We start from the raw sequence: 24106 nt of genomic DNA on the forward strand, positions 1-24106 counted from the left end.
GAGGGCCTTAAATAGAGAAAATCTCCCTTCACACACATCACAACTTACACAAATTGCCCATTACTTAGAAGGGCACTCTTAGAATTCGATGATAGGAGTTACCAATCTTGTTAGAGACAGTGAAAGATAAATACTAGACTAAATGATAAACGTTGACAAATTGAAAAAGCATGCCACTAGATGGAAAACATGTCAGTAAGGCCACTGCCAGGCAAACACAGGATGAGCACAACTAATTGTAAGTCTCAACTTAAGATGCTAATAGAAGTGCCACTATTTTCACATTTATTTCTATCATATAAATGCATTTACTTCATTCTAGCAAATAATAAGGAGGTGCACATTATATAATATATTTATTCATTCAACCGTATAATAGAAAGGTGCACAAAAGAGTGATCAAAACACTCCTGCAAAATTTAGCATTAACTCCAATTTATCTTTCATGAAGTCTCAATAATTTCACCAAGTTCTCTGATAAAAGAATAGATGCAACCCAATAATAGAAACAGGTTGGCTCTTGTTAAGCTTGGAAAACGAGAAAAACTAATGAATGCTTTTACAGTTTATTTGAAATTTGAGTAAGCCGGATACAGGGTAAAGAAATTGATTATATCCCTAACGGCATGTTGATGTACAGGCATGCTTTTGTATATGCATTAATGTCATTAGTATTCCTAGAAAATTCAGTGGAAAACCCACGAGGTTGTTGCAACAAGTAATAGTAGTCCAAGAAGACCAAACTGAATTTGCATATCAGTGTCTCCAAACTCATCTAGAGAATGTTGCAGACGGTGCCACAAGTGGATAAACATATTGTGTTCAGCCTGAAGACAAGAGCAACATTTGTCAATCAAGTATGTCAGCATAGAAACTGCACATTATTAAAATGCTAAAGAAATTGAAAAATGTCCAAACCAGAAATTCAACTCCAGCAACTTCAAAAATAGGATAAATATTAATACATGACTGCCTCCAGATCTTTACATTTTAAAAAGAACAGCATATGAGAAAATTATGAAAACTTAAGAGTTTGATGCAGCCTCCAATAGGAAACCAGGGAAAGGTTTAAGAAGCATCCTCGGTAACCAAGAGGAAAAGATCATCTGTGCTTCTTGCAGAGTTATGGAACAAGCCTACAATGATGAAGCAAACTTGCCCAATCTAGAACAAGGCCTATGGATGAGCATAGTGAAAGGAATTAGAGATAAAAGAGTTGAAAAAGACTTGCTGCTGACCATTATATTTGTTAAAACTGCCTCCAAGAACACCAGCCTAGGAACAAAAGGATTTTTAAAGGAAGAAAGAAACTTGATAGAACTCCATGAAAATCATAATCTTAACCATACCCCCAGTTGTAGAACTAAACATGCTGATAACATGGCAAACGAAGGAGGCTACCCTCCCAAGAAATGATTCAATTATTGAAACATTATGAAGGTGGTGTAAATGAATCATCCTTTGTTTTTGATAAGGTGCCCAAATAGAATGACTGCAAGAACTATGAATTTGGTCACCTTAGGAAATCTCTCAACTGACCAACTTGTGCTAATCATTAAAGTGTCGGCATAAACACTCAACTCGGAAGCAATCATAACAAGGCGAGGCCTTAGAGGTCACAACGAAGGCTACTGGCAGAGCTGAGTAAAGGAATCTTTGATAAGAGACATAAACAGATGCACAGACTCAGCAACAGCATTGCTGTAGACAGCACAATTCAAAACAATACACATTTTTGTCACTGTCATCTGCTAATCAATAGAAAAATCAAGGTCCTGAAAAATCTAAACTTGAAATTTTCTCAAAGTCTTGCAGACAGACAACCAGACTAAGGATATATATACCGTGAAACTTCATTCAGATCATAAAGCTGTCAATTACTTAGTTGAAACAGAGGATTAGCAAGCCAGAAAGCCAGAAAGTCAGTTATGGAACAAGCCTCCAATGATGAAGCAAAGCTGCCTGATTTAGGACAAGGCCTATGGATGAGCTTAATGAAAAGAACTAGAGGTAAAAGAGTTGAAAAAGACTTGCTGCTGACCATTATATTTGTTAAAGTTGCCTCTAAGAACACCTAGGAATAAAAGGCATTTTAAAGGAAGCAAGAAACTTGATAGAACTCTATGAAAATCATAGTCTTGACCATACCCCCAGTAGTAGCAGTAAACATGCTGATAGCATGGAAAAAAAAATGAGGCTACCCTCCCAAGAAATGATTCGATTGTTAACATTATGAATGTTGTAAATGAATCATCCTTTGTTTTTTATAAGGTTCCCACATAGAATGACTGCAAGAACTATGAATTTGGTCACGTAAGAAAATCTCTCAACCAACCAACTTGTACTAATCATTAAAGTATCGATATAAATAGTCAACTTGGAAGCAATCATAACATGGCAAGGACTTAAAGGTGACAATGAAGGATATTGGCAGAGCAGAGGAAAGGAAACTTTGATAAGAGACATAAACAGATGCACAGACTCAGCAGCAGCATTTGCCGTAGGCAGCATAATTCAAAACCATTCATATTCTTGTCACTGTCATCTGCTAATCATGAGAAAAATCAAGGTCCTAAAAAATGTAAAGTTGAAATTTTCTTGAGTCCTACAGACAGGCAACCAGAATGCGGATAGATATACTGCGAAACTTCGTTCCGATCATAAAGCTGTCAATTACATGGTTGAAACAGAGGATTAACCACCCAGAAAGCCAGTCCTGAAGATCAAGATAGGGTTACTTAACAAGACTTCAAATTGGCAGTAGGATCCATTTGTGAAGTCTCTATTTTTGTTTTCCTTGTCACATTACTTCAGGCTAGCCTTTGGCCATCAGACAATATTTGTAAATTGTTAACTAGTGAATAGGGAACTGGGGGCAGTGATGGTTAGCTGGCTAGGACTATAATTGAGTAGTGATTACCTAACTGGTACAATGTCATGCCAGCCCACTAAGTGTGACTAGTATTGACGGCAGGCTGAGCCAAGCCCTGAATTTTGATTATTATATAAAATAATAATCAAAGTTTATATTTCCTGAATTTAAAAAGAACATTAGGATAATAATCCCCTCACCTGCAAATATATTGGGAGTGTGTCATTAAGGTCAACCTGACCAGGTGATGCTCTGGAGATTTTAATCTGATTCTCATCAACTGAATCACAATGAACTGATGAGACAGCTGGTTTTTCAACATTTTTTCCGGTAAACCCACCATATGCAGAGTCGGTATGAATTGTTTCCATCACTGATCCAAAGAAATTTGTAACAGGTACCTACAAAAACAAACACAGATGCAATAGCAATATATTAAATCTTAATAGGGAATAATATCTGTTGTACAGAAATAAATTAATAAGTACAGATTGCATTCCTCACGGGACATAATGAATCCTTCTCATCACTATTAATTCAGTTGGTATTATTCATTTGATAATGGGAAATGATGTATGGTATTATTCATTTGATAATGGGAAATGATGTATGTTTTAGTAAAGCCAACTTCCAAATTTTGAAGAATGGCCTAAGCTATGGAAAGCATTACAGCATTATATAAATTTGACCTTTCAGAGAATAGACAATAGAAAGTTATGTCATGTTTGAAGGTTCCTCACTGTAATGTCCAGAACCTATCTTTTCTGTAAAGAAGTTGAATCCCCGTGTATTATACAGGCATGTTACCATTTCTTGCTTATTTAGGAAGGGAATTTCCTTGTAATCCTATTGTTAGATTGATTTAACTCTTTTTTCCATGAAGTAATATATGATGCTTTTCTCAAAAACAAAATTGTCATCTTGTGTTACATAAAAATACATTTAAGCATACTTACCATACATGCTTATCGAAATGTATATGGATACAATACGATATGAAAAAGATACCATATTTGAAAAAACCAAATACAGCCAAACTGTGAGAGGGCACATCCAAAATACAGCAAAAGTCAAACAAAATATGCCTAAATGTGGTTGTGATATGACTGAAGTAGAACCAAACTACTTCTGCAATATGGTCAATACACATTGACCATATTTTTCATATATACAGTTAAATATGGTTGAACTAGTATCCATATGTTGATGTTTGTAGTTCGGGCAGGTACTTCTGCACAGCACTAAGTGTCTATGTATGCAGAATTCGCCCAAAGTATCCTTGAGATGATCGCTCAACTATCAAGTGAGTTGCTATTGTAACTTAGGAAAATCACATAATTAATTATGTTGGTTATTGAGCTAAAGAAACTTAGGAAAAGTAAAGTATTTACTTTAGTGATTATGTTTTAATCTCAACCATTGATCTCAAGTGAGGCAAGATCTAATCTCGCCCATGCATGACTTTGGAGATTAAGCTTATGGATTTAGCTCAATGAAAATCTATAAAACCAATTCTTAAGTAGAGGAGAAAGACACACCATACAACGGCACATGCCATTGAGAAAGAGATTTTCTCAAGAGAGGAGTGACATACTCAAGTGTGTCGGGTCCGAGGAAGGTGCAGGGGTACAACATTGGAGATCCAAATCAGCAAAGCAGATCAAGCACAGATCTAGGGTATAATCATCAGGATCAGATGTAGGGTATGTTGCAAATGTATTTTTCTTAGTTGAGCCATTATGCTAGGAGGGGAGCCCAAGTAGGTTCAGATTATTAATTTAATGAAGAACTGTTGGTTGAACAGAATTTGTATGTGTCGCATGTGATTGAGATTAGTTTGTTGAGACGTGTCGGTGTAACTAGGTTCGGTCTTCATAATGTCTATTGTAACCATGATTTTATATATTTGATATTAAAGAGAAAAGAAATCTATTATTGTCATTCTTGATGCATGGGTTTCATACTCAAGATAAATTTATTTATAGGTCAAGCATCCATTGAGTGATTCTAGGTTTGTCATAGAGTTATGAAGTCAAAAGAGTCATTATCATAAGACACATTTGGGCATGTTGTATCTTGTCAAGAAATTTTTTGTAAAGACAAAAGTGTCATAAAGACCCTCCAAGACCTTGTAAAACAAGACAGCCTACAAGAAGGATCAAGTCGGCCTCATGGGCAGCAATTCAACCTCTTAAGAAGCCTATACATAAGGGAACCTCGACTTCATTTGAGGAGACATTCATTCAAGCAAGAAAGAAGTTCGATCTCCAGAAGAAAGAAGCTGCAAGATGAAGGAAAAGGGTGAAAATCAAAGAGAAGAAGAGAAGCAAGATTGAAGTTTTGGACCTCTCTCTCTCTCTCATGTTAGGGTTTCTAAAGTAGCTGCTAGACCGAAGTTGCAGAAGTTGTTGGGGAAGTCGAGGTTGTAGAAGAAGTTGTTGGGGAAGTCGAAGTTGCAAAAGAAGTTGATGGGGAAGTCGAAGTTGTTGGAAGCTGCTAGGTCGAAGTTGTTGGAAGTTGCTAGGTCTAAGTTGTTGGACACTGCTAGGTCAAAGTTGTTGGACACTGTTGGGTCAAAGTTGCTCATCAAGAAGAAAAGTTGGCTTGGCCTTGGAGGGGTCTTTGACAAGGGTCTTAGGTCTTGGAATTCATAATCTGAACATTCTATAAGAAGAGAAAAATTCTTGTGTGTTTTCCTCTCAAGGAGAGGTTTTGGCCCTAGCTTGCAACCCATATTTTGTGTCCTCTTGTCTCATTGATCTTCATTGTTTGGTAGTTGTTTGATGATAGCAAACTCATTACTAATCAAGAGAAAGAAGAAAATAATCAAGTTAAGTAAAAATACATCACAAGCAATTATTAAATTAAGAGATATCATCTAATTAATTTGCCCCTTGATTTTTCAACATAGTTGTGTAATTTGCTTCCACTGAGTAATTATGCTAAGAACCTAGTTGTATTTTTATGTGCTAGATATGTGATAAATCTAGTAGGAACTAATTTTTGAATGATAGATTAAAAATTTAACATGGTAACAGAGCTTACACTCTGAGAAACTAGCCTCAAGAATTTTGTGGGTACTAGGTTTGTATAGGCATCGCTAGGGCTAGGTTAGATCGCAATCACACGAGGCACAAAATTTTAAAAAAATTAGGCCAGAACCAGAGAATCGAAGGCCATACACTATACGAAGGCCAAGGTTGTGTGTCAATTGAGTAAAGAATGAAATTTAAAATAAAGAAAACAGTGACGGTTGAGTGGGTCACTAATGGCCTACACAATGATGGTCAACAACCATAGGCTATCACACTTAGCCACCAAGGAAGTAGTTTGAGGCTACAGGCACAGGGAGCAAGCTACGATGAGCGACAAAGGAGACACAAGTGGTGTCGGGCTTGCAAGAGCCAATATGTAGTGAGATTAGATTGTTGCAGGGCCTTGTGTGTAGAGGAAAAGTTAAGGCCCACAAGAGTTGGTCAGCGGTCCAAGCTGCTAGAGGGATAACCATATGTGTGGTACGCAACGCAGGGTTGTGCAAATATAATTGGTCGGCAACAACTCCAATGAATTAAGGATCGCAAGGTTGCAAGCGCAAGAATGTCAAGTTGTGGGATAAGTGGTTAACTAGAAAACTAGTCGCTACAGGTAGCATTCGAGCATCAGGACAAAAGGATAGGCATTTGGCTACGGAGAAACACCCTCAAGTGAACAGATCGAGCTAACCAACCGACATGATTTTCATAAGGGAACTAGTAAGTGGAGGGTCAACAGTCAGTACAATGCAAAAGTAACAATAGACATAGGTTGAGCATCTGTGAATTAGGGCATAGGTTAAGCGTAGGAAGGAGAGCAACATCGACGCAGGCAACATTCAAGCCAAGACAAATCGCAAGAAAAAACATCATTGCTATTCGTAGCCAACAAGAGACAAGTTGTGACACGGGCAATTGTTAGGTGCGGCAAAGAAGGCGGGGCATAGGGCTAAGCCACTAGGAGAGTGCTATAGTTGTCAAGACAACCACAAAGCAATGAGACGCCAAATGCACAAGTGAAAGTGCAAAAGTCGAGCCGCTACAGAGGAACCTTGCTCATGCAAAAGCCTACAACAACATGGTGATAGTAGGTCGCAGATTACAACAACTAGAAATTTGTAGTCACAAGTTTGACATCATCAAAGTGAGACAGGGAGACCATACTAGTCAAAGTGGCAGCAAATTAGTTTGAATGGGTGCCTAAAGGACCACACACATTTCTTCAGTTAAAAGTGTTTAACAAACTAAGCACATATCTTCGACAAGATTTGGTAAGATGAATGCAGTGGCTTTTCGGTTTGAAGACAGACTGGATAGAGTGTCAAACTTCTTGCCTTGGAAGGCTAAGGCCACCTTGATTCTCAAGGAAAACAATCTCTGGGAGATTGTCGAGAAGGTGATCCCAAAGCTGACAGAGACTAAGGAGAAGGTTTCCCTAGCTAAGAGGGAGATAAAGGCACAAAGGGAAATCTTGTATGCGGTGAAAGACCTTTGATTTCTCACTTGTCCAAGAAGAAGTCAGCAAAGGAGATGTTTGATGCCTTGGTGGGTCTATACCAAAGTAAGATTGTTATCAAGAAAATGGCATTGAGGGACAAGATTTGACCTACACAGATGACTATATCTAAAATAGTGACAAGTTAACTAATAAATATCATTCAGATTTGTGATCAACTTGTAGCAATGGGGAAAAGGATGAATGATGCAGAGTTAGTGAATATGACGCTAAACGATTTCCTAGAGATGTGGGATCCGTTCATCAAAGGAATCTATGCTCAAGAGAACTAGCCCTCATTTAAGAGGATATGGGATGACTGCATCTAGGAGGAGATGAAGGTATATTCAAAGGCTAAGGTCATCAAGCAAGAAGGTGACAAGAACTAGATATTGTCGGTAAGACATGAAGAGCAAAGGAAAAGATTGGAACAAGAGTGACTAGTCAACCTCACAACCAAAGAAAAATGACTTCACTAAGGTCAAGTGCTTTGCATTTCATAAGACAAGACATTGCTTCACGGTGTTCAGAGAGTAAGGGCAAAAAGGATACACAGACAGCTATAGGTGTGTCTGCAAAAGCTTAGGTGAAAGAGCTTTCCAGGAAGTTTCAAACAGAATATTCACTTGTTCCCTACCTTTCCTCAAGCACCATACCAGCTAGTGCATGCCTACCAGATAATGGACCCATGCGACATATGATAGGAGTACGAAAGTCGATTGACAACATGACAAGTGGGACTCAAAGTTGCATGTGGAGTATGGTGTTGATACCAAACATGCAATGAAGGGAGTTGAAACAGTGATATTCCAACTTGAATTAAGAGGTTGGTTGAAAGTGAAAGAGGTGCTATCGGTGTTGGAACTTAGGTAGAGTTTGCTCTCAATCTTTGTGATAGAGAAGAAGGGCTTTGTTGTAACTTCCTGGATGGACAAGCACTGATTAAACCTATGGGATCTAACACAGGCAATGGTTGCATCAATGGAGTTAGAGAGAACAACTTGCATAGGTTAAAGGGCCAACCTATTCAAGCAATGGAAAGACGGAAAAAGTGACAGAGAACGAGAAGGAAGCTCCAAAAGTTGAGCATTTTCTAGGGATTCAATCTTCAGGTTCAAGTGGGGAGGAGCGTTCAACAAGTCTATCAAGAAGGTATCTTGGTATGAGATGACCTTACAAGATGTTTAGGAGCAGGAGGCTTCTCAGAACAAGTCCAAAGGGAGTAGGTCTTCGAGGAAGATTCTGAACAAGGTGGCAAGGAAGGCTTCTAGTTCAAAGGCAAGAACCATGGTAGCAAATGTAGTTCCAAGATCAAAGCTTGTTCCAATTGCCAAAAGTACCTCCCTCACTAAGAGGGAGTGTTGATGTTTGTAGCTTAGGAAGGTACTTTTGCACAAGCTGAAGTGTCTAGGTGTGCAGAAGTTGCCCAAAGTCTCCATAGAGCACTTGCTCAACTATCGAGTATGTTGCTATTGTAACTTAGCTTAAGTCTTATTAGGAAAAGCATATAAATAATTATGTTAGCTATTTAGCTAAAGAAAAATAGGAAAAGTAAAGTATTTACTTTAATGATCATGTTTTAATCTCAATTGTTGATCTCAAGTGATGCGAGATCTAAACTCGGCCATCCATCATTTTGGAGGCTAGGGTTAGGGATTTAGCTCAACGAAAACGATGAAAGAAATGCTAAGAAGAAGAGAAAGATCTTCCATACAATGGCACACGTCATTGAGAAACATAATTTCTCAAGTGAGGTGTGAGATATTCAAGTGTATCGGACCCAAGGAAGGTGCAAGGATTTAGCATTGGCGATCCAAATCAGCCAAGCAAATCAAGGATAGATGTAAGGCCTGATCATTTGGATCAGATGCAGGGTAATGTTGTAAATGCATTTTACTCAATTAGGCCTATTACGGTATTACCCACCAAAATGGGTAACCCCATCGGAGAAAAAAAATTCTCCTATCTTGGACAACCAACCAACCAGCAGCCCTACACATTGCTCATTGATGATGATATGCCACATTCCTCCAACATTTGCACCGATCATGCACCTCTCACCATTCAAAACTCCTCTTGAATGAAAGTGGGCCACCTCTCAATAGGTACTTTAACCATTTTTGTTTGTATCTTATGGAGAAAATTGGTAGATGTTTACCTTGTCCGACGTTTCGGGTGGACAGTCCACCCATCATCAAGGACCAAAAAGCAAACAAACGGTAAGCGTGATAGCTGATCATACCTATAAATATTAAGAGCATGGAAACTAGTACAATGGTCACAAGGATGTAAAATATCAAATTAAGCTATGAACAGTCAAATGAGAAGAGGGAGATAAATTATTAAATTAAATGGTCAAAGAAAGAAAAATAAGGTTAAAAATGTAAAGGAGAAATTAATTAAAGGATAAATTAGTGATTTTTTTAGAAAAACAAGGGAAGGGAAGGGTGTTTAGTAAAGGAGAAAGAGATACTATTTTATTTTTAAAAATTATATAAAGAACATTTTTTTTATTATTATATGGTTAATAATTTAGAATTTTTATATAATATTATGATATTTATCTATGTAGTAATAAATGAATTAATCATATATATGTGTATATATACAAATTAGTAATAAAAGGTCTAAAATGTGAATAATAGGGAATTCAATGAGAGGGTAGGGGGTTTAGTTATAGAAAAAATATAAGATGATATTTTATTTAATATAAATAAAATTATTTATCATATATATATATGAAATATATTAAATAATATGTATATATTGAAAAATTTGTAGAAAGAGGGAGGGGGGAAGTTTTTGAAAAAAGTGGAGGGGGGGGGGGGGGGGGGGGCGGGGTTGGGGGTGTAAGGAATTTGAGAAAAGGGGTTCGGGGCAATGTTGCACGAAGCGGGAGGGAAGCGGAAGCGGAAGCGGAAGCGTGGAAGCGTCATTTTCCAAAAATCTAGGAAGCGAAGCGTCCGCGGAAGCGTCTGCTATATATATATTTTTATTTTTATTTTTTTGCATTTATACTCAAAACAAACATTCCAAATACCAAATTAATTGTAGAAGACATGAAAACATGCATATTTTTTCATAAATCAAGATAGATATAACATCCATTGTACATTAATGATCTAGAATCTAGATTCTTCTCCTCTTGTCTAGCCTTTGCCTCTACCTCGATTGTCTAGGGATATTAGTCAACATTGCCCAATTTTGATCAAACTACCTAATTCAAGACTTAAAATATGGTAGAAAAAGCTTAACATGTTTGATCGATGATTTTGACTTGATTGAAAGGTAATTTTTTGCTAAGGGTGTGCCGCGTGACAAAGGAGTTCAACAATTAACACCACCAACACCAGGGTACATATAGGGCTTGGTGCTCTTGATTAAATGCTAATCGAATACCTTCATACTTGATATAATCTAATGAAATGCCACAATCCCATTGATCCTGAATACCTGAAAACTGTTAAGTCTGCTGAATTTTGAATAGGATATGAAATTCTATTTTCTCCATATGAAGTCCAATGAGGCTGGAACCACTCTCAAACATTCTGAGTCATTTCATGGTAATGTTAAAAATTTAAGTAAAAGGATGAAAATGAAAAATAAAGGAGAATGTCACTTTTACTTTAAGAATTTAACATTACCATGAGGGAGCATCTGCTATATTTATATTTTTTTTTGCTTTCATTTGTCACCCTAACCCAAGGTGGACCCACCCCCAACAAGCAAACTCACCTAAAATTTAAAAAAAAATTGAAAAAAAAACGATTTTCTAAATGCTTTTCTGGAAGCTTTTCTGGAAGCGTCCTGGAAGCGTCCTGGAAGCGTCTGGGAAGCGCCTGGGAAGCGTCTGGGAAGCGTCTGGGAAGCGCCATACGAAGCGTGCTTCGGCGCTTCGGAAGCGCCAACGCTTCCAAATTTCCAGGAAGCGTCTAAAAATTTCGGAAGCGCGCTTCCGAATTTCGGAAGCGCGCTTCCGGCCAAGCTTCCTAGGCGCTTCCGTACGGGACGCGCTTCGGGGCTTGGAACCGAGGGGGGGGGGGGGGGGGGCGCTTCGTGCAACACTGGTTCTGGGGGGTGGGGGTCGTATGGGGTTAAGAAGTAAGGAGATGGATTATAGGCTTCCAAGGGTGGCAGTTGAAAAGAGTGGGTGGGGAGGATGTAAGGAATTCGAAAAAAAAGGGGTTCTGGGGGGGGTTAAGAAGGAGATGGATTATAGGCTTCCAGGAGTGGCAGAGTTTATAGCCATCAATGTTGCATTAATCTATCGGGATTAAATTGGCGCGGGGAAAAAATCGGAAAAAAATCGTAAAAATCAGGAAAAAATCGCTAAAAATCGGGAAAAATTTGTAACATACAAAAATATTCTTTTTTTTTTCAATTTTTTTAATATCTAAAGCATCTACAACATAAAATAAATACATTGACCCATAAATATGATAAAAGAACTAATATATAAGATGTTTAATATCATTTCTAATGCCACATCACACATAACAGTGAATCATGTCCTGAATAGTATGTCCTAACTCATGACTCCCAACTCAGCCTCAAAATATCAACAAAAAATATAATAATGTATCTCATATCATGAGTATAATGTCATATCCAATGAAATGAACCAAATAACTAAAGTCTAATACTACTGATTTCCTTTGCCCCTCTAGATGTAGATGCCGATGGAGTTGGCAGTGGACTCTGTTGTGCTCTAGAAGTTGAAGAACTAGGAGCTCCAGGGAGTAGACCATGTCCTCTACTGGTGACAGGGGTAGCTTGGGTGGGTTGTATCGCCAATTTCAAAAACTCGCGATTTTACGATATAATCGCGATTAGTGCAACACTGATAGCCATCTTCCCTATTGAAATGTTTGGGGTGCTTTTCAATTTCTAAAGCTTCCCTAATGACACGAGAATTATGAAAAGGGATGCTAGCTAGGATTCGAGCCTGGTCAAAGCTAATAAGGTGTTTGGTGCTATAGGAGTGCTCAGCAATGGCAGGCTTGGCCACTCTATGATGCCCGTTATCCATCATCCCCCCCTCCCCCTTTTTTCAAAAATATTTCCCCCTTCCTCTTTCTACAAATCTTGCAATATTTATAAATTATTTAATATATTTCTAGATCTAATAAATAAGTTTATTTATATTATATAAAATATCATCTTATATTTTTTTATATATCTAAACCCCCTAAACTCTCATTGAATTCCCTGTTATTCACATTTTAGACCTCTTTTATTACTAATATGTATCTATACACATATAGATATGATTAATTCATTTATTACAATATAGATAAATATCATAATATTATATAAAAATTCTAAATTATTAACCATATAATAATAACTAAATTTGTTTATATTTATATAAATTTTTAAAATAAAATACTATCTCATATTTCTCCTTTACTAAACACCCTTCCCTTATTTTTCTAAAAAATCACTAATTTATCCTTTAATTAATTTCTCTTTTACTTTTTTAACCTTATTTTTCTTTCTTTGACCGTTTAATTTAACCATTTAATTTAATGATTTATCTCCCTCACCTCATTTGATTGTTCATAGTTTAATTTAATATTTTACATTCTTGTGACTATTATACTAGTCTCCATGCTCTTATTATTTATAGGTCTGATCAACTCTCTCACTTACCATCTATTTGCTTTTTGGTCCCTGATGATGGGTGGAGTGTCCACCCGAAACATCAGATAGGGTAAATATCTACATAGTTTTCTCAAGAAGATACAATCAATATGAATAATTGTGCAAATCTCCACTCTCAAAAAAAAAAAAAAACTTTAACCATTTTGCAATCGAGCTCTTTTAGTTAATGTTTTGGGCATTTTAACATGGATAAAGGAGTAATATGGATGATTAACTGATCTTGACTATAAACTTTTTCTCTCACCTTACCAGGGGGGTTAATCCTTGGCCCTAGTCTAGTAGGACCCCCACTAAGGCCTTAGGGTCATAGGAGGAGCACTACTTGGGAAACTTGGATTGAAGTAATGCGTCCATCACCTTTTTCCATACTTATCATCTTCCATTTCACATCATTCCTTTGATACCACTTCCATCCTTCGGCTTAACTATCACTGGTTCATGAGGATTTGGAACTCACATATCCACATCCTTGAGTAGGGTTGGAAACTTTTCCCTAGAGGTTGATGGAGCTAAAAGAATGAAAAAGAAAAATATGGCCACAACAAAAGAAAAATAAGGTTAAAATGAAAAAGATGGGTGGGACAAAACTAACCAGTGTCTAAATTGGCACATTTTCAACACCTGCCTATAGCCTTTTTGATGCCATTCTTCCACTTTCCATTCCTTCCTTATGCATTTTTCATCCATTATTACCCTATTTCTGATGTAGGTATGAATAATCTCTTTTCTTGCCACTTTTACACTTACTCTTATGCATTATGTCATGAACTTGTCACCTTTCATATAACGTTGTCAGACAGGAGCACAAGGCAGTGGTTGTAACTCCTTCGTGTTGCTACAACTCCACAACGAATGTTGTCGGTGAACACACAAGGGTTGCAACTCCTCAGACCAAAATACACCAATGTTGCAACTCCTCTACATCATTGCAACTTTGGCGTGATCACTGAAAGGACTGCTACAACAAACCTAGGACCAACGAAGTTGTTGCAACTCATGATTGCCTTGACTTTGCCTTGCTACTATTCTTTCATACTATGCCAACTCGTCAATCAATGCTCCAACTACATGCCTAACATGACTCTCGTGATGGAAGGCGACAGAAGAAGCAAGTGCGTGACCAATTGAGAATGAAAACTCAATTGCCAAAGATGCCCAATTGATCCAAGTCATCTTTTGCTTGAACCATACCAATATTTGAATACGTTATTGTAACAGGACGAGTCACCTAATTCTCACAAGTTGGTTGTTTGATCGTTCACTTAATTTAGACAACAATTATCTTGTATAAACACCTTGCTTTCTTCAAAGCCCAGGGGATGAGAAAAGAAAGGAAGAAATTATTGTCAATTGTTGTATAATTTCTCTTTGCTATAATAGATAGACTCCTTTGTTCCAATCGCTCAATGCCAATCTTGTGATTGTGTGACTGAAGATTTCACAGTACCTCGTCTAAGGCAATAGGGCTCCCTCCTTAGCTTTGTATTGTTAGGTAACATTAGTAGGTAGATTAGTATTTACAATTCTATTAATTTAAAATTAGTTTATATTGTTGCAATTGTGATAATTTGTTTTATTGCAATCATGTTAATTTCCTTTTGTTGCAATTCCGACATTTACTTATGTTGTAGTCACATTACTTAATTGTTGTTGCAACTCCATGTTACGTAATTCAAAACACTAATTCCAAGGATAACGACTAGTTAATAGATTTGTGAGTTTATGGACATCCCCAGTTGTTGTTGCAACTCTTGTTGTTGCAATCCGCTTGTAGCTTACTTTTACTATGTTTTCACTAACAATTTACGATTGAGAAGTTTGTGATGTTTGCACACCGATTTTGGGTTGATTGTGTCGTTCATTGCATCTTAGGCGTGTGCCATTGCATCTTTGTTACAACAAACCAAGAATATCATTATACTTGAACATGTCACTTTTAGCAGTTGGTGTCTTTACTTTCCTGAATTCCTGAACATTTGATGCTCCATCTCATCATCATGAGCTCTAGCTCCCTCATTAGCCATCACCTAATTCCCAAGCATTTGATGCTCCATCTCATCATAAGGAACGCTTGCATCTCCCAACCTTGATGAGCGAGAAACTGTCTCATCTAAAGGGGTAAAATAAATGCTATCATAAAGAGCAAGCTTTGATCCTTGATCTATGCACCATTAAAAAGCATTATCAAAAAGAAGTAAAAGGCACACCAGAGGGGTGGAAAAAGCAAGCCTAGAGGGGTAACTCATGTCTCCATGATTGCTCCCTCCATTAATCTAAACACTCAAAATGTTGTTGAAAATTGGCAACTCAGGGATGAATTCCTTAAAATTTCATTTCTGACAATTCTAGAGTGACTTTCTAAAATTAGAAAGTCATGTCTAGCATCTCAAGTATGACTTTCCAAAAATAGTAAATCATCTTGCATCAATTGGAAATCAAGCATAGTTGATGGAAAATCACTTAACTTACCATTAATCAATCCTAATAGTTCCTGAAATTAATTAGAAAGGGACATTACAAAGGATTATTTGGTTTTGGGAATCAACACATTTGATTTAGTTTCATTACTATTGAATATTACCGTTATAGTTGAATTGTTCTAATCCATAGTAGTTTGTGGAAGAATCTATGACTATTGAGCTTCTTTATATCATTAAGGATATCTATTCTTATGAATGTGCATTGTTGTTATGATATACAATCCTCTTCATGATTTGTTGAAACCCTAAATAGATAGAACCCTAAGGGCAAAAAATTCCTTAAGGACATTACATCCCCTTAGGGGTTGGAAGCACCTAATAGGGTTGATTATTTAGCCACCCCTACAAAGGTAGGGAACACTTTTACAGGAGTTGGTCTAGTTAGATATTTGAAGGTGATCCCAATTTGAAGTATCATTATGCCCTTAACACTAAAGTATGGTCCACTTCAATGCATCTATGGTTATGGTCTCTAATGAAAGGTTTCTTTCACTTGCATTTGAGATGGTTTTGGCAAGTGGTTCCAAAGTAGCTAAGGCCTTTGAGGGCACATTATTCCACCCATACTCCACATGATGCCCAGGTCATACTACACTTCTGAAGAGCATGATGATCTTACAGATGCAATGTTGCCCCTATTTAGCAGAGCATTGGGAACTTAGTAGTTGATGGCACCCAAGGGCACCCTCAAATGCCAGAGCGTTGAACTTCTCTTGCTTGGCATTGAGGATTCTTGATGATGTACCAATGGGCCTAGCATACCCCCAAGCTAGCCTTGATATTGTTTGATGGGCGTGCCTTGATCCAAAGCCCAAATGAGGATGGTTATCACTCAGGATGATTGAAAAGGGCTTGTTGCACCTGATCAAGCCCCAACACTAGAGAGAGTACACTACATTATCTATTTGGCACCCATAGAGATGACGCAAGGCACCCATAGATGGCTTTTAGACACATGGAGATGCTTTGAGGCTTGATTTGAGGACCCTTCCTCAAATTGAGGTTGATCATGATGCTTGGAGACTCTTTTAGCCCTTCTAGTGCACTTTTGAAGCATCTTGAGCCCTAAAACGGCATGACATCATGATTACTAGGAGCTTATGGCTCACACTTGTGGGCATTTATTTGTATATTTTATTGTTGAGCTAGTGGGTTGACTTGTAACCCAATTTTACTTTGTGCCTACTCAAAATTAAACTTCTTTTAGGGGATTTTAGTGGGCTATTAGAGGTGATAAACCGCATATAAAAAGAGGATCGCCTCCTGTCATTTGTCATCATCACAATTATGGATTTCAACCTCTCTAGAAGGATTCAACTTACCCTAGTTGTACTTCACTACTTGAGGAGATGTAATCTTCTGTGGATTTTGGCTATTGGAGACTAGTCTTGTGTTGGAGACATCTTTTTGGGATTGGAAGAAGGCATGTTCTTGGGTAATTTGTGAGTATTCTATTGCATATCTTTTATGGTTTATATGTAATGAAATATTGCTAGGGTTTCTATTTTGTTCCTTATCTAAATGTAAATGTTTATTGGAAATTCTTAGTAGATTGTTGCATGTTAAATCTATTATCCTTGAGCTCCCGAGAAAACCTCCTAGTGAGCCTTTATCTAGTTAATTTCTCCCCTCACAAAAACATAGTTAGGGTTAGAAAGTGAAAACTAGGGTTCCCCCCCTTACTTGATGTAATGTTCCTAACTAGGCTGAACAGTGATATGAAACCTATAAACAAATCCAACACCAAAAATATGAAACAATCAACAGACACCCATAAAAACACTACAAATAAGAATCATCTGAGCCATATTATTAATTCTTTCGAAGCAAGTACAATAGTGTTGGAATGGTGCACCTGGGCTTGCCTCAATGAACAAGCGTGACAAAACCCAAGTGAGTAAACAACAGCCCAAATGTTGCACAACAGTTGCTCCAAAGATGATCTGCGCTGCCCAGAAACCGCGCTGCCTCCTGTGCTCAGAAAATGCTGCAACTTTAGCTTCCGGTTCCTCAACCAAAATCCACCAAAACCCAAAAAGGGTTTGGCCTAGTTCCGACCCCCAAAATTTGGCCTCCAAGCACCACGTCCTCCTCCTCACGCCCCTTCTGTGGAAAAGGGGTCTGTGCAAGAAAAGGCGCTCTAGTCTTAGGGATGGCCCCCTGTGGATCTCTGGTGCACATAACTGCCTCCTGCAGCCTGGAGGGTCTGTGTGACTTCACCAGTCCACGCATGGGCTCAAGTAAGCCCACAATGAAAGTATATACCCTTCAAGCCTCTGATAGGTCCGGGACCATCATTGAAACTCACAAAAACTCCGAAATATATTGCTCTGGGTTGCCTGTCTGGCGCAGTTGGGTCAGCTCCCTGAAATGGGCCTCCAGATCCCTCTGGTCAAAGCGTTCCACCACCCTCCTGGTGAAATCCTCATAAGAAGCCACATTGGCATGCCCCAGGGTGGCCAAACCATGAAACCACCAGTCATGGGCTTCCCCCTCCATGTGCAGCGTGGCCATCTTGATGGCTTCCAGCTCTGTCATCCAGTTGAGATGGAAATAGGTGTCCATCTTCTCAACCCAAGCCCTAGCAGTGCACTTGGCAGTGCCATCGAATGTAGGGAAATACAACCTCCCTATGGTCCTCTGCAGCTCATAGCTCTGTGTGCTCTTTCCTCCATAGCCCTTGCTCTTCTCATTCTGCTTGAGCTTGCATAAATATCTGAAAGGGAGTACTTCACTAAAGTTTGCACCCATAGATTTTCACTCTCTGAAGTGGTCTCCCATCTGTGTGGGGTCTTCACCCCAGCTGGTTTGATCTATGCCACAGGTACAAAAGAGGGCATTGTGGCTCGAGTTGGCCCACTAGCTGATGGGGGTTGTGTTGTCAATGAAGGGTGATCGAATTGTTGGGAGGCTCCAAAAGTTTCCCCAAATAAAAATCCTCTAGGGGTGGTTCTCTCTCTGTCCTGCATTTTTATCTCCTCCAGCATCTCCTTTTGGCCCTTCGCTAAATCATTCAAAGCCTTCTATCAAAAGCCATCTCCTCCCTGCTCTTGGGTTCCACCATATCCTCCTCTAACACCATTGCTTTCCCCCAGCCTCCGTGTCTGGAGTGATTTCCACCTCTCTTTCTCTGCTCTGGTACCTCTACCTTCTGTATGTGATGTTCTACTAATCCCCTTCTCTCACAGGAGAAAATCCCCACAACTGAGCCAAACCTAGGCTCTGATATCATTGTAATGTTCCTAAACATGAATATAAGTGATATACAAAGCATGCAAACAATCCAGCAATTAGAAAAACGAAATAGACATCAAGCACCCATGAAAACACTGGAAATAGAGAACTGCTAAGCCATTTTATTACATCTTTAAGGTAAAATATAATAGCAAAATAGAATGGTGCACATGGGCTTGTCTCAATGGACAAGCATGAAAAAACCTAGGTGAGCAAATGTTGAACTGAAGGTTGCCTCAACCGCTGCACCAAACTGAACTGCGCTGCCCAGAAACTGCATTGTCTGCTGACTTCGAAGGGCTGGAATCACTGCTTCCCATGCTCAGAAAATTATGAGATTTCAGCTCCTTGCTCCTTGGCCTAAACCCAAAAAAGCCCAGGAAGGGTTTGAGCTGGTTTAGACTTCTGAAATTCGACCCCCAAGGAGCCCAACCTCAGTTGCAACTGCAAAACTCGGCCTGCTGGAATGAGGCTGTAAATCCTCCTGAAAAGTGCCCCAAAACTCTGAGATGATCCCTCCTACAAATCTCCTTCCTTCCCGGATGAGTTTCTGGGCTGTAGCTCTTCCCCTCAAGACCCACAAAATTGTTGAACTGGCCCTTTGCGCTATCCTCCAAGCCTGGAATTCGAACTGTTGGGTTGCTGGCTTCTCTAACCCCAAAACTCTTTCTGAATGCTGGCCCAATATTGTCCTTCAAGTTCCTTCACTCCTCCAGCTAATGGCTAACCCAAGGTGGCTCTATCCCCCTCTGCGTGTTCTCACTGTTGGCCCAGAAATACACACTCCCTAAAGATAGTTGAGTGACTGTGTTGTAGATACTCCGGGAACTCCTGAAAATGTTGTGGAACTACCTTCCTAGGGTGGCACTCGAAGTCCCCCGAAGGTAAGGTTGAATCTCCCACTTGAGAGATTCGTGGTTGAACAGCTAGTTGACTCGGCTAAGCAGCTCGAGCAAACAGTCAAGTAAATTCAATGCACAAGGATGAATGAATAACCAAGTGAGAGCCTCCTTCTCCTTATGACTTCGTGGGCCTTCCTTTGCCTCATGTGGCCCCCTCCAATCAGCTATTCGAATTCCCTCCAAGCCAGTCGAATGTCCTAGCTTGAATTCCCAGGTGGATGGCCCCCACCTTCCACTAGCAATCTAATTTGGCCGAAATCTCTCCTATGTCCCCAAGTCCAAACTGCTGGGTCCTTTTCCTTGGAAAAAGAGTGCAAAATTGTGTAGGGATAAACCTGTTACAAATGTATTTGGGAAGGGACATGACAAAGTGAGTATTCCATACCCCGAAATTTATCCCAGAAATTTTAAAGACCTGTATCATATGATGGGCAGAGAAAGTACCAGTGTGCATAGATGAAGAATTCCTGCATATTCATTTGTAACCAGTGTTGATTAAATAGTCATATTCTGAGGCTCAGCCTTCTCACAGCCCTAATCCACAAATCAGACTGCTTATTTTGGAGGAAATATTAATGATATGGCTGAAGGGGAATAAGGATGACCTAAGCAAACATAAAGGATGCTGTTAATGAAAGGGGACTAGAAATGTAAGCCCTCCAAAATCAGTTGTTGTTGCACTATAATGTTGGGGAAGAAAAGAAAAATTTAAAACTAGAAATCAAAGGCTAGGAATGCAGCAGAGGAATCAACAGGAAATAAAAGCATTGGCAAGGAACATAAATTCAGAATTCCAAGTGACAAGAATCTAAGGTTCTAAACTAATTAGATTTGTAAAGCATCCATGAATGACTAAAAAAAACTAGAAGACATGTGCTTATAGAAATGGGACTGAAATAGGACTTGCATTTATAAAAAAAGTAACTACATTGCAAATCCCAGGTTTTAAAGCACAGTCTGATTTTCAACCACTCTTCTAGCCTAAGTCCTACCTGTTGATTACATAGTAACAGAAGAATGAAATGCAGAAAGAAACAATGGAACGCCAGCTAGAAAAAAACAGTAGCAACCCATTGAACTTGAATGACAATCAGTAATATACCCTAACTCCTACCATTGAAGATAACATGAACACAGCGGCAATGCAAAATTGAAAGTAATCTCCGTGGAGGAAATTACTGGAGGGAGTGATGAATCGATGATTAATTAAGCCAGTCCTCCCCTATTTAAAGAGTTAAATCAGGGCCTTGGCTTGAACCAATGTTGCAAACATTGGCATCGGGGTAAAATCTGCAAACATCGGCTAGGCCAAAAAATCGTGATTTCGCAATTTTTTCATGATAAAACTGGGATGTTTACAACACCGGCTTGAACACTTAAGATTCCAAAGTTGGTGTTTCCTTCACACATACTCCAATCCATGGGTTCACAAAAGACTAGAAATCTCTTGAAGTTTGTGGCATAGCTGGCTGAACTGTCCGTGACTTGTTTTCATGTATTTCAAACCGTTCACTAACTTTTCCCTGCTTTTTCCCTAGCACTCCTTTATTTTCTATGTTTTTCCACTTTATGGTTTTCTTTTGCAAATATCAAGTTTTGAATGAGTTGTCTCTAAGTTGCCAATGATCCGTTGGTTCTACTCAACTGCAGGAATCTTCTGGGTTATTCATTCCCCTGCAATATTTTCATTCAAGCATGTGACAGTTAATTTTCGAGTGGTTTAACTCACGTCCAACTTTAAGATACCCTAGAGGTCCAACATGACTCCTACTGTGACCAGGTTGGACATCATGGCAGACCTCTATGTCCATGGAAGGTGGACTCCATCGGATTCTTCACTGTTGTTCAAGCAAACTTCCCATGTGACAGACTTCAAAAATAAAAAAATGTGAATTTAGTTCTACTGCATGTGGACTTCTTCAAAGTCCAACAAAAAGAAATGAAGCCGACTTGACAGAGATGGCACCATGAAGAAGACAGACTAATAACTTCTGGATTTCTCATATTTGCAACAGACAGAATCTTCCCTTTTCACTAAGTGAATGTAAGGCATAAAGTTTCAACTCCAATTCTATTGTTGCCCTTTATTCACAGGAACTACAAATAATACACACAGAACTCTAAGAATTAATTGCCAAAACTCAAATCAATATGCCATCGAGGCTTACCAAAACCTGAATAAAAAGGACCAAAAATTATATGATGACCCTTCATGAAAATGGGTTCATTATTTGCCCCCTGCTGAATAACAAAATTTTCACTTAAGGAAGGTAAAAGTTTCAATCGCAATACTAAGGTTATAAGGTTGAGGTACAACCCCACCCACTGAAGGGTGAGATCCATCTTCCCCCACTCATTAAGGGCCCAGGGGTGAGGTGTAGCTAATGACGTAGACTTTTATTTATATTCTCCCCATGATCATATCATTTATGTGCACACTTGTGTACAATTGTACCAAAAAAGTCAACTACCACACATGAATAGTCTACCAGAGCCTACTACAACTCCCACAGAAAAGCAGTGACTCTTAAATGCCCCCTCATAGCCATTTGTCCACAATCCAAATAATGAAACTCTCAATTTACAAGTGCTTATCACTCATCAGGCTTGTACTTAGCAAACTTGCCCTGGTCATCTACTTCCTTCAAACTCTGGCCACTATGGCTCTCAACAACCTCAAGTGAGGCCATCTCAATGTTGAACAATTCCATAGTAAGGTCTTCTTCCTTCTACTCAGCCAATGGTGAGTCACTTGTGCTTTCTCCTCCAACTACTGAAAAACTCTCCACAGTCTCCAAGGAAAGTTCTTCAGTCTAAATATCCTCATCATTGTCCCACTGATCCTCATTTATCTCTGTTTCAGGACAGTGAGTGAATGGATTCCTGACAAGTGATTCTGTCATGCAAATGTCCTTAAGCTGAGTAACCCAGTGGATTCCTGACAAGTTATTCTCTCATGCAAATGTCCTTAGGTTGAGTAACCTCAGTATATTCCTGACAGGTGATTCTCTCATGCAAATGTCCTTAGGCTGAGTAACCTTTGTATCTTGTAGCTCAGGAAAATCATCCTGTGAATCTCTTGCTCCAAAAGTGGGGCAGATGCATTCATCCTCACCACATTCTTGTGGTGTTTCCACGTTATTCTTCTTTAATCTACCCAATCACCATTACATTAATGGGTGCATTTTCTACTGTCAAAGAAGGACTACGATACTCTTCATGGCCAAGGGGTTTACTTTCACAACGTATTGCAACAGTTCCTTGAGTTCTTGTTCCTTACTAATCTCCACATGTCACCATTTCAACATGCTAAAGCCTGATATTTGATGTCTTACCACAATGCAGGACATGTTGATAATTGCTACAATATATAAAAATATGAAGTAGCAAACCTGACTAGAAGATCAAGTAGCAAACCTGACAAGATTTGGAACCTTCTGGTCTCTTTTGTAGAGTACTGCTTTCTGCCACAAATAACTTGTCCTGAGAGTTCAACTGAGCTTGGTGATTGCGCATAGGTGGTTATACACACCAATATACAAGTCGATCAATATTTTGATGTGGCACCTATTGATCAATCCAAAACTAATCTTCCATCGATGGGTGTGAGCATTGTTGATATGGCAAGCTAGAAAATATCATTCGCATCCCTTGATGATCAATCACATCAGGAGGCAGGGAGGATAGCTGCTGAGAAATGGGCTCTTGATATGCAATAATGAAATGATAGCTACATTGGATGTGCCTGCTGATATTGTTGAGGTTGTGGTTAAGAGTCTAAGACATTTGAGGAGGCAGGTAGTATGGATTATAATCCATCTTCTGTGGCCATTGGGACTGATACGATCCTTCCGTGGGTGTTCTTCATTGACCTATAGTCCTGGGTTCTTCACACAACCAATGTCTTCAACATATAATCAACAACTTACCTTAGCAACTCCATTGTGGAATAACAAGCAATCAGTTTATAAGTATGGCTTTCCATGCAATTAGGTGAGCATATAATCAAAGATTTAACTAGTCACAATAAAATGCTTTTCATTGTTATCATTTTTTTCTGAGCAATACGTCTTATATTTACAGAAAAATACTTGCAATCAAAACAGAAAAATACGGAAGGGTTTTCCATGCATTCAGGCGGGCATACAATCAAAGACTTAACTAGTCACATTGAAATGCTTTCCATTGTTATTATCTAAAATCTTTAAATTGTAAACCAATGAAAATTATCTGTTAACTAATTCTGTGAAAGCAAAACACTCTAGATACCAAATTTGTATTACAGCATACCTTGTCTAAAGGTCGAGGATACAAATCAACACGATAATATGCATTTGACATCAATAATTTTGGATTGTAAGACTGGAAGAGACTGCACATAAACAAGCATTTGTAGTTAACTAAGTTAACTATGTTGGCCTCTCAAT

At 38.8% G+C, this 24106-nt stretch overlaps 1 protein-coding gene across 1 annotated transcript; it reads right to left on the minus strand.

Moving 5' to 3' along the window:
• Positions 1-343: 343 nt before the first annotated feature.
• Positions 344-24052, minus strand: LOC149144521 (uncharacterized). The gene is made up of 3 exons (XM_089449388.1): positions 23970-24052; positions 3073-3273; positions 344-827 (listed from the first exon to the last, which is right to left on the minus strand). Exons 1-3 carry the CDS (start codon positions 24018-24020, stop codon positions 687-689), a joined length of 393 nt encoding a protein of 130 aa, XP_089305514.1. The 5' UTR covers positions 24021-24052; the 3' UTR covers positions 344-686.
• Between the last annotated feature and the right edge of the window lie 54 nt (positions 24053-24106).

The sequence above is a fragment of the Pinus tabuliformis genome, chromosome X (genome assembly GCF_031772625.1).
Source record: "Pinus tabuliformis cultivar Carrire ecotype Pingquan chromosome X, CPIR1, whole genome shotgun sequence".
Lineage (NCBI taxonomy): Eukaryota > Viridiplantae > Streptophyta > Pinopsida > Pinales > Pinaceae > Pinus > Pinus tabuliformis.

Coding starts and splice junctions, on each gene's coding strand:
- LOC149144521 (XM_089449388.1), bottom strand. CDS start 24,020: ATGTCAAATGCATATTATCGTGTTGATTTGTATCCTCGACCTTTAGAC. Junction 3,274..23,969: donor ATCCTCGACCTTTAGACAAG/GTATGCTGTAAT, acceptor TTGTTTTTGTAG/GTACCTGTTACAAATTTCTT. Junction 828..3,072: donor CACTCCCAATATATTTGCAG/GTGAGGGGATTA, acceptor TCTTGTCTTCAG/GCTGAACACAATATGTTTAT.